The 17,434-nt window shown below is 40.3% G+C and overlaps 1 protein-coding gene across 1 annotated transcript; it reads left to right on the plus strand.

Moving 5' to 3' along the window:
- Window positions 1-1,830: 1,830 nt before the first annotated feature.
- EDN1 (endothelin 1) lies at window positions 1,831-11,613 on the plus strand. The gene is made up of 5 exons (XM_082259507.1): window positions 1,831-2,256; window positions 5,690-5,864; window positions 7,430-7,573; window positions 7,717-7,830; window positions 10,624-11,613. Exons 1-5 carry the CDS (start codon window positions 2,196-2,198, stop codon window positions 10,763-10,765), a joined length of 636 nt encoding a protein of 211 aa, XP_082115633.1. The 5' UTR covers window positions 1,831-2,195; the 3' UTR covers window positions 10,766-11,613.
- Window positions 11,614-17,434: the final 5,821 nt, after the last annotated feature.

Genomic DNA, 17,434 nt, shown 5'->3' on the forward strand with positions numbered 1-17,434 from the left:
GTCACCTACCCCCATGCTACCTTACCAACCCCTCATACTGCCTTAGCACCTCCCATGTTGCCTCACCTACCCCTCATACTGCCTCACTCACCAACCCCTCATACTGTCTCAGCACCCCCAAAATTGCACTACCTACCCCTCATACTGCCTCACCAACCCCTCATACTGCCTCATCCATCCCTCATACTGCCTCACCAACCCTTTATACTGCCTCAGTACCCCACATATTGCTCCATATTCCCCTCATTAGCCTCACCTACCCCTCATACTGCCTCGCCAACTCATCATACTGCCTCAGCACCCCACATACTGCCTCACCTACCCCTCATACTGCCTCACTCACCAACCCCTCATACTGTCTCAGCACCCCCCATATTGCACTAACTACCCCTCATACTGCCTCAGTACCCTACATATTGCCCCATTTACCCCTCATACTGCCTCACCTACCCTTAATACTTCCTCACTCTCCAACCCCTCATACTGTCTCAGCACCCCCCATATTGCACTACCTACGCCTCATACTGCCTCATTCATCCCTCATACTGACTCACTAACCCTTTATACTGCTTCAGTACCCCACATATCGCTTCATATTCCCCTCATTAGCCTCACCTACCCCTCATACTGCCTCAGCACCCCACATACTGCCCCACCTACCCCTCATACTGCCTCACCTACCCCTCACACTGCCTCACCCACCCCCATACTGTCTCACTAACCCATCATACTGCCTCAGCACCCCCCCCCCCATATTGCTTCACCTACCCTTCATACTGCCTCACCCACCTCCCATAATGCCATACCAATCCCTCATACTGCCTCAGCACCCCACATTATGCCCCACCTACCCCTTATACTGCCTCACTTACCCCTCATACTGCCTCGCCAACCCCCCATATTGCCTCACCTACCCCTCATACTACCTCGCCCACCCCCCATATAACCTCACCCACCCCTCACCCCCCTGATAATGAGGAGGGTGCAAGTAGCTGGTCTTGCCTAGGGCGCAAAATAGTCTAGCACCAGCCCAGGCTAGCAGTGCCTTTTTTTTTCTGGTCACATACTCAGCTCATTGCATACCACAAAGCCCATGGTTCAGGGGTGATTAGTAAAGGGTGGCTGCATTTATATACACAAGGGGGCATGAAGAACAAACGTAGCAACCCTAGAAAAGGAATTCTCAGGATACCAGGATAAAGCTTGCAATGTACACTCTACTTATATTTAAACATATTGCATTGGTTTTAGTTAATAAAAAATGTTTACAGTCACTTAAATTCCCCCCCTAACATTAAAAACGAATACCTATTCCCACTACTACTATCTAATTATTATCTTATTTTGCTGCCCACGCAGCGTCTGATAAAAAGTAAAAATGATAAGTTAATAAGGTGGCCCTTGCTGCTAAATTGTGTTTGGCAGGATCTGCCAAAGAATTCAACAAGGTGTCAAATTCTACAATAATCTACAGTTAATTGTGTACAGAGCTGTGATGGAAAAGAAAACCGCTCATTAATAGAACATTCTTGTTTCTAAGACAGTATTTACCATCCAGTTCCAGTTTTTCCAGTTGGTAGCAATATTAAGCTGACAGGTGAAATAAGAACTGTAATTACAGTGCAGCTCCCAGTCCTCTTAGCAGCTCTCATCTATTTCTGCAGGTGGGAGTCTGACTCCCTCTAGTGGCAGGAACACACAATGTCACGTTGTATCAAGTAGACCGGAGTCAGGGATTTCTCTGTAGCCCTGCCCCTGATTTGGTCAGACGGCGTCTCCCTTTCTGAAGTTAGTAGAGGAGGTTTCCTTTCCATTCCAACCTGCCCTTATCTTAGTCTGCACGTTGCTTCTCGGTGACTAATAGCACAATAACATTGTCTAAGGATAATATAAATTGAGGGCTGTTTACAAAGTCTATGGCTGTTCAATATAAAAAGGAGCACTCAGCCTGGCTGCATCACAATCACTTTGGGACCTCTCTGAGCAATAACCAGCACTAATACCTTCTTCTGCAGGACTTTGGACAACTCATTAAGGACATTCATTTACAGATACTGGAACTACCAAGGACCATTTTCTTCATTTTTCTCCTGAATCAAAACCACTGGGACTTTTATCATTAATACTATTTATTGAATTTTTTTTGGAATTCTTAATTTTTTGCTGATCTTCCAGGAGACTATTTTAGAATTACAATGGAAATAGAAATGCTATTGTATCTGCTCTTGGTTCTTCTTCAAGGGACTTTTGGAACAGGTAGGGTAGACTTTGCTGGATCTGTTACTATGTCCTGTGCTAACAATGTGTGACTATTGAATTAGTTTACTAGTTAGTTCTGGATTGTCTAAGCACCTGTTGATGTTCTTTGAGACTATAGTTAAGACTTGGAGATCTAGGTAACATTTAGAAGGTAATCTTTGGGTTCTTTCCAGGGTGAAAAAGAAATAGAAAGGAAAATACCTGCAAATGCATTCTTTAGATGAAATATGTGATCTACACAATTATAGCCTCAGGCAGGGAGATGTACAATTCAAAATCACTTTGGGAACATTGCACAGTCCAGTGATGGCATCATGGCATGGGACAAGTAGGGTGGTCGTGCCACTGCAGGACATAGTCCAGTCCATAGACCTTTGATCTTTAAAGATCATATATAAATATATAGATATAACATGGTACAGGTAGGGTGATCTTGGCACTGTGGGATATAGTCCATCCCATAGACTTAGGTTATACATGAATGTTATACATATAGAAAATCATGGTACAGGTAGGGTTATCATGCCAATACAGGGCACTGTCATCTGGATAACTTTAATGGCTATACTGTATATATATATATATATATATATATATATATATATATAATCACGGTACAGATAGGGTGATCATGCCAATACAGGACACAGTCATTTTGATAACGTTAATGGCTATACTATATATATATATATATATATATATATATATATATAAAATCATGGTACAGGTAGGGTGATTATGTCAATACAGGGGACACAGTCATTTTGATAACTGTACTGGTTATACTGTATGTATGTATGTATGTATATATATATATATATATATATATATATATATATATATATATATATATATACATATATATATATATATATATACATATATATATATATATTTATAGAAACTTTCTTTTTTTTTAAATCATGGTACAGTCAGGGTGATCGTGGCACTGTGGGACTAGTCCATAGACTTTCAGTCTTGGAACAGATATAAATTCATAGTACAGGTGGGATGCTCATGTCAATGCAGGACACAGTCATTGTAGCCTTTAATAATTATACTGAATATATACATATATATATATATATATATATATATATATATATATATATATATATATATATATATATATATATAAATCATGGTGCAGGTCGGGTGATCATCCTACTGCAGGACGCAGTCCGGTCCATAGAGTTTTTGTAAGGTCCTCTGAATAATAAAATATAAATAATTTATATATTTTTTAGAAGTTTAAATATCAATATTTTTACATTGTCTATCAGTAATATGAATAGAGAGCTGTGTTTGTAAACTCTGTAGGTGTTCAATATAAAAAAGAGTTCGTAAATTAGCTACACCACAGTTTAGGACCATATATTATATTCTATTTTTATAATATTTATGATCTATTATAGATCAGATTTATTAGAGTCCTCTTCCAATAGTTTTTTCTTGCTAAGCATTATACAGAGTAATAGAATTTTTTCTTTAAAAGTGGACTATTACATATGAATTTTTTAAAATTCTGTTCCAAGCTCCTGATCCCTTGTAAATGTTTGCGATGGGAATAAGCACAATTATAGCAGGTTGTGCTCGGAAGGCGATGTATCATGGCTGTAAAAGTGTGATTGTTAAATTGCTATGTGGATAGGTTTTATGGCCGGATTTGGCAGCCGGCAGTGATCAGGTGTAGGAAGGAGAAGCAGATCGGGATTAGGAGGAAGGATTCTCTGGGAGATGAAGCTGACAGGCTGAGCAGCTTGTTGTTGTGGGTGTTCCAGCATGAGTTCTACATTTATTGAGCACATGGGATCAGGAAGGCTGAACAGCAGAACTGTGTTGTGCAATGACAGGGACTCTTTATGTGCTGTGCTATCCTGATTCTCCCTCACACCTGTTACTACACCATCAGAACAGTAAGCAGAACCTCATGCTGAAAACTAGCTGCATGCATACTGTCTAAATATAAGTTGAATTCATTATTATGTAGTTACATGTAAGATGACAGATGTAAGATTACACATCCCATGTGTGGAGCTGTATGAAATATAGTCTTTACAAAAATAAGGGTAATCCAGGATTACAATCCAGAATGCTGCAAGAATTCTAACCCCCCCCCCCCCCCCCCTGTGTTTATGGCTGTGGCAGGGCATCTTTAGCAGTCACTTACTATAAAACATTACTAGTGTGCTTGGCTCATGCCTGGTTGCAGGAAGATGCTCAATACATGATAGTGAGCAAAGTCCTAATTTTTTTGTGTATTACTTGCGAGCTATGCTAGCAATAAACCCAAATCTGGATGTTTTAATACCTGGTAATATGCTGCCATAGGACATTGATCTCACTGTGTTTGTATTATAGTGCATTTCTGCCATAACACAAGGATTTAGTGTACTTATTGCCTAGTACTTGGTGCATTGCTGCCATAAGACATAGATCTCAGTGTGCCTATTACCAATACTTGGTGCTATTCTGCCTTAAAACATAGATCTTAGTGTGCCTATTGCCTAGTACTTGGTGCTATGCTGCCATAAAACATAGATCTCAGGGTACCTATTACCTAGTACTTGGTGCTTTGCTGCCATAAAACATAGATCTCAGGGTACCTATTACCTAGTACTTGGTGCCATGCTGCCTTAAAACGTAAATCTTAGTGTGCCTATTACCTAGTACTTGGTGCTATGCTGCTTTAAAACGTAGATCTTAGTGTGTCTACTGCTTAGTTCTTGGTGCTATGCTACCATAAGAGATAAATCTCAGTGTGCCTATTGCCTAGTACTTGGTGCTATGCTGCCATAAGAGATAGATCTCAGTGTGCCTATTACCTAGTACTTGGTGCTATGCTGCCATAAGGCATATATCTCAGTGTACCCATTACCTAGTACTAAGTAATATGCTGCCATAAGACATATATCTCAGTATACCCATTACCTAGTAATTGGTAATATACTGCCATAAGACATAGATATATCCAGTTTGCTTATTATCCAGTACTTGATGCCATGCTGCCATATGGATTTCATTGTCCTTCCTGCTTTAAATCCTGCCTTGCAGACTCCACATGTAAATGGATGTTTAAGGCTGTATCGTTACATCTGTGGGACGACATGTTTAGTCCTGCCTGCTCCTATTATTATGATAGGAATTCATTACATTGCATTGCACAACAGACAGCTGGAGTTTCATGATGTCCTGACGTAGCAATACTAAGTAATTTCAGTCTTAAAAGAAACTCAATCAGAAAAAAAAAAAAAAAAGAAATATGCAATACCTCCAACGTAGATAGCAGGGGCACACAGATGCTCTTAAATGTCTTAATATTATGATTGTTTTATTTTAATTTCTTATTACACTATTAAAAAAAGTTTACTAAATAAGAGCTGTATGTTTTCAGTATCATCATTTAACCAAAGTCTCATACTTTTTGCAGGGTTAAGCAGCACTTTTTTGGAAGAGTCTTCCACATCTGGAGCTTCAGCCTCTCCTCACGTCTCTGGTGCCCCCTTGAGGTCGCGCAGATTGAAACGTTGTTCTTGTTCATCCCTTATGGACAAAGAATGTGTATACTTTTGTCATCTAGACATCATTTGGATCAACACACCAGAGTAAGTATCAAACTCTTAGATTGTTTAGTTAAACACATTCTTCAAGAGTTATTCTAAACAGACAAGCATTTTATATTACAAATCTCATTCTTGCTACAAACTGTGATTGTAAATGTGTGGCTCTGTATATTAAAATTTCACAGCATTTCATATCAGGTCATATATATGTTGTATGAGAAGCCCTGATTTCATGAGATGCTAGTAAGGTTGCACAATACTTTTCCATTAAACCTGACTTTGGAGAAGAATTGACAGCAGCTAATGGCCGTTTGGCACACCCAGCCTTTCCAATTTGTCTGCTTTTTCTATATTGTATAAATGATTGTTTGGGATAGTCTCTGATTACTGGTTGCTACCTCTGTGACCATCCCAGTATTTCATCATTTTTAAGAGTTTTAGTTCAAATATACATAGCAATAAAATTATACTGTAGTAGTAAAACATTAAGGACTTAAGTGGATTTTAATGAATTGATCTGGGCCGCAAAATTTATGACTAAAGCTGAAAACCCTAAAATCCCAAAGAAAACAAACTCTGCATTAAAATATTAACTTAACCAGAAAGATTAAAAGGTTATTGGACAAATATAAAGAAGATGTAAGCTAATGACTACAAAGCACATGGAGTAGTCTAGGTGACTTATAGCATGGGTCTCCAAACAATGGCCCTCCAGTTGTTCAGGAACCAGGGCCAAATTTTTGCCTGAATTCAGGCCTAAAAAGGAGCCAAAAATGCCCAAGACCCCTGTGCAATCCGCTCCGCAGCAGCCATGGAGATGTGTGGACCGGCTCCATTGGGAGCCAGTCACAATCTCCTATAATGCCAATTGGATACTGGGTGAACCCAGCCTCATGGGACATGTAGTTCTTCAACAGCTGGAGGGCCGTAGTTTGGAGATCCCTGAAATATAGGCTATATAGCCAATCAAGTCATGTTTGATCAGTTCTGATAAAGAATGAAGGTATGACCTACTTGGTTGATGTAGGCAACAGTTCTTTATTGTCATTGCTAATCAGATGAATCTACCTCTGTATAATAAGTGCTCTAAATTCTTAGTTCCTCAATCGGTTAACATAGTAATAGATTTGGTTTTGTATCTGTTGACACATAACTGGAGAGCTTTAAGCATGTATAATGCACTAATTACTCAGAACTCATATTATGATAAGCTGTAAATGTTTGACTTACTTTTTACCTCTTAGGCATTTACAGCAAAATACTCCTAAACTGTGATTTAACAACCATTAACAAGCTATTAATTGAAATACAGGTTGCAACCTGAACAACTTGATGGTATGCCACTGTGAAACCAAATCTTGCAATTTGTGAAATTGTATGTCATTAAAAATAAGCTGGAAATTAAGATCTTTTGTACAATGGTTACTACTGCAGTGCATTGTGTGGGAAGTTTTCATATTTTGACATTTTCTTGGTTGGACACCGAATACTGCTCACAGAACTCTTTATTTTCTAATCTGCAGTTGCACCATCTTCATGTTGAAATGTATACTGGTATTATTTTACAGCATTATTGACAAAGCCTGTTTCTATTTCTTTTTCTTCAGGAAAACGGTGCCTTACGGTCTCGGTGGGCCTCGCTTGAAACGTTCAGTGCAGGACACAAAGACGGAGTCTACAGACAGGTGTATCTGTGCCAAGCGTGAGGACAAGAAATGCCTGGATTTCTGCCAAGCCTCAGCAGAGCTCAGGTGTGTGCAAATATTTTCAGTATGTAGGACTGACAAAGCTTACTCTGAGTACACCTGTAGCAGAGGCTGCCTTTATCTGGAAAGCATGTGTTGTGAAAAGGTGTTCCTTGGTTTGTGCCTTACAATGCTTTGTTTTCTTACAGTGTCCAGCCTTCGCTGAAAAAAGAAACGAGACAGAAACAGCAGGCCAAAGTTTGCAACGGCCTCGAGATGGGATCACTCTGCGTTGAAAAGCACCTTCCTAGTAACACAGAAAGGTGAGAGAAAACTCATTTTTTTAAAAAAAAAAAAAAAAACTGATTTCTACCCAAATACATCACCAACTTTTACTGTGTCTTTATAATGAAAGTAGCTGATAGATAAAACAAATCATTATAATTTGGTAGCTAATCATTTCAAGTTTCAAAGTCTAATTGCATGCTAAAAAAAGCCAAAATAGCTCCTCTGGATAGCTTAGCTGCATATTTGTGCTCTGGGAATGCGTTTGTTGTTTGACGTTTCTAGGTGTGGTGACGAGAAACACCTATTATGCGTGCTTGATACATCTGTCTAAACTTAAGTTCTCAGTCAACAGACTTCATTCACGTGTTAGTTTGACATTTTTTTCACAGGAAAATATTTAGAACCCACAGCTAAGGGGGAACAAGGGAGCTCTGAGGATAAGGTCACATATACTGCATGTCTAAACCGGCAAACATTACAGGCTTTTATTAAGTAAATATAGTGTATTATAAAAATAAAAGATTGTAGTGTAGGTCATAAGTCTAGTAGTTTAGTAGTCCTTAGTGGTGGAGCTCTTCATTGTTTGGGTGTGCTAGCCGAAAATCACCTATTATTTTTCTTGAAACAGCTCACTGCCGCACAGAATTAGCTGATTCTGGTAGACTGTCCTGTCTATATGAAGAAGTGTGATGTGTCAACTAATCTCATTGTTTGTCCCACCTATCCAATGTGCAGCTGTACTGCTTATATATGTCTTGTGCTCCCACCTAGCCGTAGTGATCATGGAGAATATTTGGATGGGCAAAACTTTTTTTTTTTTTTTCATTTTGGATAGAGTAATAAAGGGTTATTATTGTCAGGGTTCGTACGGTCATGAAAAAACCTGGAAAAGTTATGGAATTTTAAAATGGCAATTTCCAGGCCTGGATAAGTTTTGGAAAATAATTTGACCCGCAAAGTTTTGGAAAAGTAATGGAAATTTGAGAGAAAGGCGCCACTCAGTGTAGCAGATGTTAATAATTTAATCGACACATATTAAGAAATTACATGGAGGTGTAAGTGTCTATCTTTATAGATCGGCGTCCTTTCCGAGTCTGCGGTGTTTCCTTCCCTGAGGCTGGCCAGCAGCCGGGAGAGGACACTAGGGGAGAACCAATCAGGGGACTCAGTCAGATCGAGGCAGCGGTAAAGCGCATACCTCGCTGGAGGGCCGCACGAACGTGCTGACGCACGGGGGGGGGGGGGGGGGTTAACCGGTTTCAGAGCATGCGTGATCCGCATTTGTGCCATCCATACCAGTCTGGCTGCACCTTATCCATCATGACTGGCTGAACTGAAGCCTTATCCCCAAGCAGGAGCGCTCATCAAATCTTTTTCTTCCTCCAGTATATTCCAATATAGTTGATAATATTAGTTAAATTACAATAGTTAACTTTTGCGCGATCCGTCACGTGACGTTATCTGTGTGTGGTAACCTTTTTACAGCCTATGTGGGTAACGCAGTTTCAGCTAACGTTAGTGTGTAGCAATGTTAGGGAAATGGGTGTAACATGGATTTTCTTCTTATTTAACATGTATACATAGACATTTCATGAAACATTAGGTCATGAATATTTACTTGAAGTCATGGAAAAGTCATGGAAAGCCATGGAATTTTATTGGTTAACATGTGTACGAACCCTGTATTATTATTATACAGGATTTATATAGCGCCAACAGTTTACGAAGCGCTTTATAATATCAAAAAGGGCGGGTTATAACCTCTGTTAGATTTTTTCTGCCATCTGTGTCCCATTGCGGAGATTTACCTTTACTTCGTGTTCCATAGCCAAAACAGGAAGTGAAAGGAAATCCCTGCAAATTAAGGTTACCCCCCAGGCCCCCAGAACAAGTGTCCCCATTGACAGATTTTTCCTCTTATTTTTCTGGGGAGGACCCAAAATTTGGGATTTTTTTTTTTTTTTTACAAACAGTGATGTTTATTGAAATTCCATCATACAACAAAGAAAACTGTGCAAGTACAACAGTATCACAGTAGTTATGATCACACTACAGTGCGTGGAAAACAAACAACAATAATTTAACAGTAGTCACTAAGTAACCAAAGAAGCTGCCTAGAACCGGGTATACTGACGGGATTAGGTACATGTGTCCAGGTTCTGTAGCCACCTGTCCCAGATTTTGTCAAATTTGGTAGGGCAGCCCCTGTGTTTATACAGCAGTCTATGATAGGGAATAACACCATTCACTTCTCTAAACCACATGTTGAATTCGAGAGGTTGGTCACGCATCCATTTTCTAGCAACAAGCTTCCTAGCGATAAACAACGTCGCCTGCAAAAATATTTTAAGGAATTTGTCCATGTCCTCATCTGGAAATATGCAGAGAATACACTGTTTAGGGACCAGTTGGAGGGGAGACCCCATTTTGTCATGTTACCAGAATCTCTAAACTTGCGGGCATTGCCAAAGTAGGTGAAAAAAGGTTCGAGTAGCTAGTTTACACATAGGGCATAAAGAGTTATAGTCGGCCCTGCACGTGAAATTTTCTTTTAATTTCACTTTGAATGATAATGGTCAACAGGACAAATACGGAGGGTGAATTTCCCGAACAGGGGCACAGACAGCAAAAAAATCTGACAGGTGTTTTAATTCCTCTTTACTCTATCCAAAACTAAAAAAAAAAAAAAAGTTTTGCCTTTAGTTATACTTTAACTATAGGATTTGTTTCTAGGAAATAATTATTGATAACATGACATATATAATTAAAACAAGTAAAAATGTTTAATTACATCTTAACTTACAAACATTTGCTTATTGCTTTTACAGAATGGATGACATTACAAGGTCCATTAAAAGATCATTCGCCATTGCCAGACTACTGAAGAAGCTCAATGAAATGAAAGAAGTAACGCGTCCTTGGACACAGAGAAAGAGAGGACTTTGGAAACATATAAAAACAACATCTTAGTTAAAGGCTAGCACCTATTTCTTTTAAAGTGTGGAAGATATTGCTGTCAGTGCGTTGCTGTGTGCCCTACGCCTTCTCCTTGATGGCTCTTTGCACTTAAACAAAGTATGAAGACTGAATCTGGAGGTGTGGGACAATAGTAAAACTTCAGAAATGGCACACGTGGTAACCTTATGAGACACACAAGAGGTCTAATGGAGAGGAATGCCACGAAAACAGAAGGAAAATACTGGAACCAAAATTTTGGATTATCTGCCAAGCATTTCTACTGACAGTAAAACACTGGAATGCAATATGCAAAAACGCATACCTTATTCTACACATGAGATGCTGCATATGGATGTGTATGTGTATTGTAAATGGACATCTATGCCATTTTTGAGGGCATATCACATACATACATGACTACCTCAGGTTTACTCCTTTAAAGGGCTTTCCTCCTGCCTATAGTTTAGCTTGTTCTGTGAAAATGCCTTATTTTTTTCCTGGAACCCTTCACTTGAGCTAATCAAATCTTTGATACATAATAAATCCTAGATTTGTTTAGCGACTGGTTGGTGTGGCCTTAGAGAGCAGTACAGTTTTTTTTTTCTTAATGTTAACTGTTCTCACAAGCTAAAACTTGCTCGTAAAAAAAGCAGTGGAGTTATCTGCTATCCCTTATCTAAATTTATTATTATGTGAATATTTTTTAAAATAAATATTTATATTATTTTTAAACCGACTATATTTACTGTGTTAAATATCCATTGAAATAGGCCATATTGGTCTATGCATGTTTGTATTTCTGTATGAAAAAAAGACGTTCGTTTCTTCAATAATAATGTTAAAATAAATATTTTGTAACCCTTATACAGCATTTGTGAATTTTTTTCTCTTGACTTTTAATTGTTTTAACCTGTATTAATATGTTTGTACTGTAGGTTGTGACTGCTGTTGTAAAGGTCAGATATTCCACAGAACTGGATGTATGACTTAAAATGCCACTAGGGCAATATTTCATGAACAAAGAATGCAGCAGAGTCATTTACTGTCACGTCCTAAACCTGTAATATAGTCTAAAAAAAATCCTAAAGTAACTCAAGTACTTGCAAAGAACCTGCTAACTTGAGAATGTAGTCAGTTTAGCCTGAGCCCTTGAATATTACGCTTTTGTCACAATCTTCATTTTGACAGACGCTTTAAAGCCCAACTCCAACCAAAGCTTTGTTTTGAGTGGGAAAGGATAGAGCCTTACGGGTTTCCATGTGGTTTATGTTCCCGTTGGGGAAATTTGCCCTCACTTCCTGTCAGGACAGGAAATAAGGTAACAGTAGCAAACTGCAAGTAACCACCTAAATAGGCCTTTAGTCCTTGCACCAGTTCTATTGATTTTATTTTCTACAGAAGTACAGTTGTGTTTAAAAGTTTGCATACCCTGGCAGAAATCGTGAAATTGTGGCATTGATGTTGAAAATAGGACTAATGATGCCAGAAAAAGTGTATTTTATTTAGGACAGTTATAATATGAAGCCATTTACTATTACATAGTTGTTTGGGTCCTTTTTGAATCATAATGATAGCAGATATCACCCAAATGCCCTTGACTAAAAGTTTACATACCCTGGAATGTTTGGCCTTGGTACAGACACATAAGGTGACATACACAGGTTAAAATGGCACTTAAAGGTTAATTTCACACATCTTTTGCTTTCTAAACTGCAATCAGTGTCTGTGTATAAATAGTTGATGAGTTTGTTAGCTCTCACATGGATGTACTGAGCAGGCTAAATACTGGGCCATTGGGGAGCAGAAAAGAACTGTCAAAATGCCTACATAACAAGTTCATGGAACTTTGAAGATGGAAAAAGAATATAAAAAGATATCCAAAGCCTTGAATATGCCAGCCAGTACTGCTTATTAAGAAGTTGAGAATTAAGGGAGCCCTTGATACCAAGCCAAGGTCAGGATACAACAAATTATTCAGGATACAAAGAAAAACCAACTGGTAACCTTAGGAGAAATACAAACTGCTCTGGAAAAAGACAATGTGGTTGTTTCAAGGAGGACAATACGACAATACTTGAACAAAAATGAGCTGCATGGTCAAGTTGCCAAAAAAAAGCCTTTACTGTGCCAACATCACAAAAAAACTTGGTGAGGCATGTCAATGTGTTGTGGGGCATATTGTAATCAGGCTTTTTTGTGGCACTGGTACAGTAAAGGCTTCTGTCTTGCAACTCGACAATGCAGCTCATATGATGATGCTGTACTGTGCTGGTGACAGTATGTAAAAAAAAAAAATGATTCAATTTCCTAATTTTCAAAAAAATTGTGACAAAAAAAATTTCCACTTTAAAAAATTACCATGCCTCTTACTAAATGCTGAAGCATGACTGTCTACTTTCAAAAAATTAATTATTTGGGGGAAATTTGTACTGTCCTGGCATTTTAGGACCTCTAGAAACTAGATAGTCCGTCAGTCAGTACAGAATTTGTAAATTTTTAAATGTACATACTAGTGATCGACCAATATCGTTTTTTTAATGCCGATACCGATATTTTGGTAATCGGATATCGGTATCGGCCGATATCTGCCGATATTTTCGGACATTAAAAAACGTTTTTTTTTTTTTTTTTAGGTACTCCTTGTGGAGGGATCTGAGGGTCTAAAATACCCCAAACCCCTCCTCGGCACTGAAAAGCATTCAAAACGCCAAGTTTGGCTGTTTTGAATGCTGTCAGTTTTTTTAATTTGGCGCCGAGTACCCGGAAGTGATGTCATGACATCACTTCTGGGTTTTTACATGGAGACCCGATCAGAGCTGAATGCGGCTTTGATTGGGTCTTCTCTTCGGCGGCAGCAGTGGAGGAAGGATGACCGGGTCTCCCGGTGGGACGGGAAACCCAGGTGAGCCGCGGAAAGCGGCGGGAGGGACACCGGTACAGGGGGTGATGGCTCTAGCTGCAGGCATCACCCCGGTACATGCACTTTCCCTAAATATCAGCAATATTGGCAAATCCAAACGTCGATACAGATATATCGGGGAAAGTGCATATCGGCACCCAATATATCGGTGTTGCCGATAATCGGTCGATCTCTAGTACATACCATAGCTTGTAGACTCTATAACTTTCACACAAACCAATTATTATACATGTATTGGGAATTTTTTTCTCAAAGACATGTAGCAGAGTGCATTTTGGGCTAAATTTATGAGGAATTTGATTTTACTGGATATGTTTTATCACAGAAAACAAGTGAGGAAAATGTAATTTGTGTGCAGTGTTACATGACCGCGCAATTACCAGTTAAAGTAGCACAGTACTGAATAGCAAAAAATGCCCTGGTCATGAACGGCGTAAATCCTTCCAGAGCCCAAGTGGTTAAAATATCAAGAAAATGAATGCCTTATAATACTGCTATGTTTAACTGACATAGTGTGTGTATATACATATATTAGAAGGCCAGTATGGTGGCCTGAACTTATGGGAGGAGCCTGGGGGAGGCGGGTATTTAAGCAGCTCACTCACCTGTGTTCCTTGTCGGTTCCAGTGCACGATACTACACGCCACGAGGTGGCACACGATCCGACCACTCATTGTCTCCAGGGGTTCACAATTCGGCCACTCACCTTTTCTTATCTGTCGTTTCTCCCTTAGGTCAGTCGTGTTCAGGTTGTTCCATTCTGCACTAGGTTAAACGTGCTTTCTATAAAAAAAAAAAAAACAACAAAAAAAGAAAAAAAACTAAATATATATATATATATATATATATCTATATATATATAGATATATATATATATATATATATATATATATATATATATATCTATATATATATATAATAAAAATAATGTATATGACCAGGTCCCCACCACAAGCTCTCAGTCACCACTCATATCACTCATTCGCCTGTTCACACTTACAACTCATGCGACTTCTTACGTCGCAAACGCCGACATGCTTCAGCACTCCTCTTTTCAGTGTCAGCTCATTTATTTACGTCATTAGGTCAGCATGGCCCTGGTTATCCCCATACATCTTCCACTTTTCTCTACTGCTTGTTTTTCGCCTCCCTTTGAGGCTACTTTCTTGCAACACGCGCAAGCTCGTTTCCAGTGGCACTCAACCCAGCCACTCACGTTTTCTTGTCTTTCTTTCGGCTTAGGGCTCTCCTTCACGTCAGGTTAAACCTGGACCTCCATGTTACCTTTTTCAGGTTCCGGGTCGCCGGATTAGTCTCAGTCACAACCAGGACCTCTAATCTATCTGGGCACAAGCTAGGTGGGATACTCTCCCACATCCACCTGCAGCACCCTTTATTCATCTTGATACCTCACATACAAGAATTGGGTTACCAGTCTGGCGCTTAGCTACTGTCACATTTTCTTTCTTACCTATTTTCTGAAGGACATCACTTTCAAACCACGCAGACACGGTTGCTAAACAGTTGCTTGCTGACAGTGCAGGCGTTAGCAGGCAAACCATACGTGACCTACTACAGAATGCAACATTCCTACTTAGGCCACAACCAGACTGCAGCTTCCAACCCCAGTATGCCCTGGGGCTCTGGTTCACAGGTCCGTGCATTACACTGACCAGGCACCCGAGCTATTGGTTATTTGGCCAGTCACCTCCTGGCTAACCTCGGTTGCCCCGCACTTTTTGAGTTTTCTAAATTTCCACTCTTCAGTGTTCGCTGGGACACATTGTGTTTTTCCCTACGCCTTTTTCTGTTCTTCCTCCCCCTTGCTTACTTATTCTTTCGTACTCCGTCTCTCCTCAGCTGTTCTAATTTCCAATACTCTTCCTAAACATACTCCCCCCCTCTTTTCTCATTCTAGCTGGAGTCATGTCATGGTCCGGCAGTGAGGACCTTGCCTCTGCCCCTCTGTCACCCACTGTGGGTTCAGAGCCAGGCAGCATTCAGTCCCTCAGGGGATGGACTATTCCTAAGTCTTCAATATGCAGATAAGAGTAGGAGTCCTAGAAGTGTGCCCAGCGGTGACCCCCCCTAGACACAGTAGCAGCCCCCGTCCTGGCACTACAAGTACGCCGAACACTAGTTCCACAATTTTTGCTGCATAACCTATCCCCGCCAGCATCAGGAAGGACATCCTGAAGGGAAAGGATGTTAACCTGGCCTCCCTGCTCATCTTGGTACACAATCTGGCCGAGAATAAGTCCTACGCCTGTGGGGACGTGTCCGTGGTTTTGAAGGCTAAAGGCCCCAGGCTCAATCACAAATTGTCAATCACTGAGTTTGTGCTGGCCTTCGGCATGTTTAGGGACATGTTGTGCTTGGCCACCGCCTGCAGGAGGGAAGAGATGGATTTGTACCTTCATGCCATGGTTGACTTAGAATACAAATATGGAGGCTCTGCGTTTTATGACTACCACCGCTCATTCACAGCCAGAGCCGCAGCCAAACTCGCCCAGTTCCAAACCAGCATGAATTGGAGCATCATGGACACCGAGTTGTTCTGTCTCCACTTTGTGGGTCTGTGTTCCCTGCTTTGCACTGTTTGCCAGTCCTCCACGCACACAGCAAAATGGTGCACCAACAGGGACGCCAGACGTTCCTTGACCTTCCCCTCTACCTCTAGTGCCGCTCAAGGCATTGTTGCCCCTTTGCAACATCCTCAGGTGGACAAGTTTGGACAGCCCGTCTAGTTACTAGGCAAGGTACCTATCTGCAACAACTTCAACTATGGCACTTGCAGCTTCACCCAATGTCAACTGCTCCACATTTGTGTAAACTGTCATAGAGCTCATTCCCAAGAGCACATGCACCCTCAAGCATCTCAACTCTTTTGGGTTGCTCCCCAGCCTGGTCATCCAAGCAGCTATCTACCTGGCCTTCTACCACTTCTGGACCTGAAGGATTTTCCCCTTAATGACCAGACCATATTTTGCGATTCAGCACTGCGTTACTTTACCGGACAATTGCGCGGTCATGCGACACTGTACCTAAATAAAATTGATGTCCTTTTTTCCCACAAATAGAGCTTTCTTTTGGTGGTATTTGATCACCTGTGCGATTTTTATTTTTTTGCGCTATAAACAAAAAAAAAGCGATAATTCTGAAAAAAAAAAAAAAAAAACAATATTTTTCACATTCTGCTATATAACATTCCCCCCCAAAAAAATTTAAAAATCAAAATTTTTTAACATTTTAGGCCAATTTGTTTTCTGCTAAAAAAAAAATCACAATAAACGTATTTTGATTGGTTTGCACAAAAGTTATCGCGTCTACTAACTACGGGAAAGATTTATGTAATTTTTTACTAGTAATGGCGTCGCTCTGCATTTTTTTGCAGGACTGCGACATCGCAGCAGACAGATCGGATCCCTGACTGACATTTTTGACACTTTTGGGGGGGACCAGTGACATTACTACAGTAATCAGTGTTAAAATGATGCACTGTTACTGTAATAATGACACTGGCAGGGAAGGGCTCTATGATCATTCCAGGGAGAAGAACGGTCAGCTGTGTTTACAACAGCTGACCATTCTTCTCTCTCAGTGGGGAACGATCACGGCTGTCAGTCAGCAATCAAAGCAGCCTGCCCCATGCATCGGCTTCCCCGGTGATGAGCGGGGGCGGCACGCGCTCGCCCCCTAGCTTCCTGCGCGCGACCAACGTATACCTACGGCGGTTTGTGCATGAGCGGCTGCCTGCCGAA

The sequence above is a fragment of the Pelophylax lessonae genome (genome assembly GCF_965119305.1).
Source record: "Pelophylax lessonae genome assembly, chromosome: 5".
NCBI lineage: Eukaryota > Metazoa > Chordata > Amphibia > Anura > Ranidae > Pelophylax > Pelophylax lessonae.

Coding starts and splice junctions, on each gene's coding strand:
- EDN1 (XM_082259507.1), top strand. CDS start 2,196: ATGGAAATAGAAATGCTATTGTATCTGCTCTTGGTTCTTCTTCAAGGG. Junction 5,865..7,429: donor ATTTGGATCAACACACCAGA/GTAAGTATCAAA, acceptor CTTTTTCTTCAG/GAAAACGGTGCCTTACGGTC. Junction 7,574..7,716: donor CAAGCCTCAGCAGAGCTCAG/GTGTGTGCAAAT, acceptor GTTTTCTTACAG/TGTCCAGCCTTCGCTGAAAA.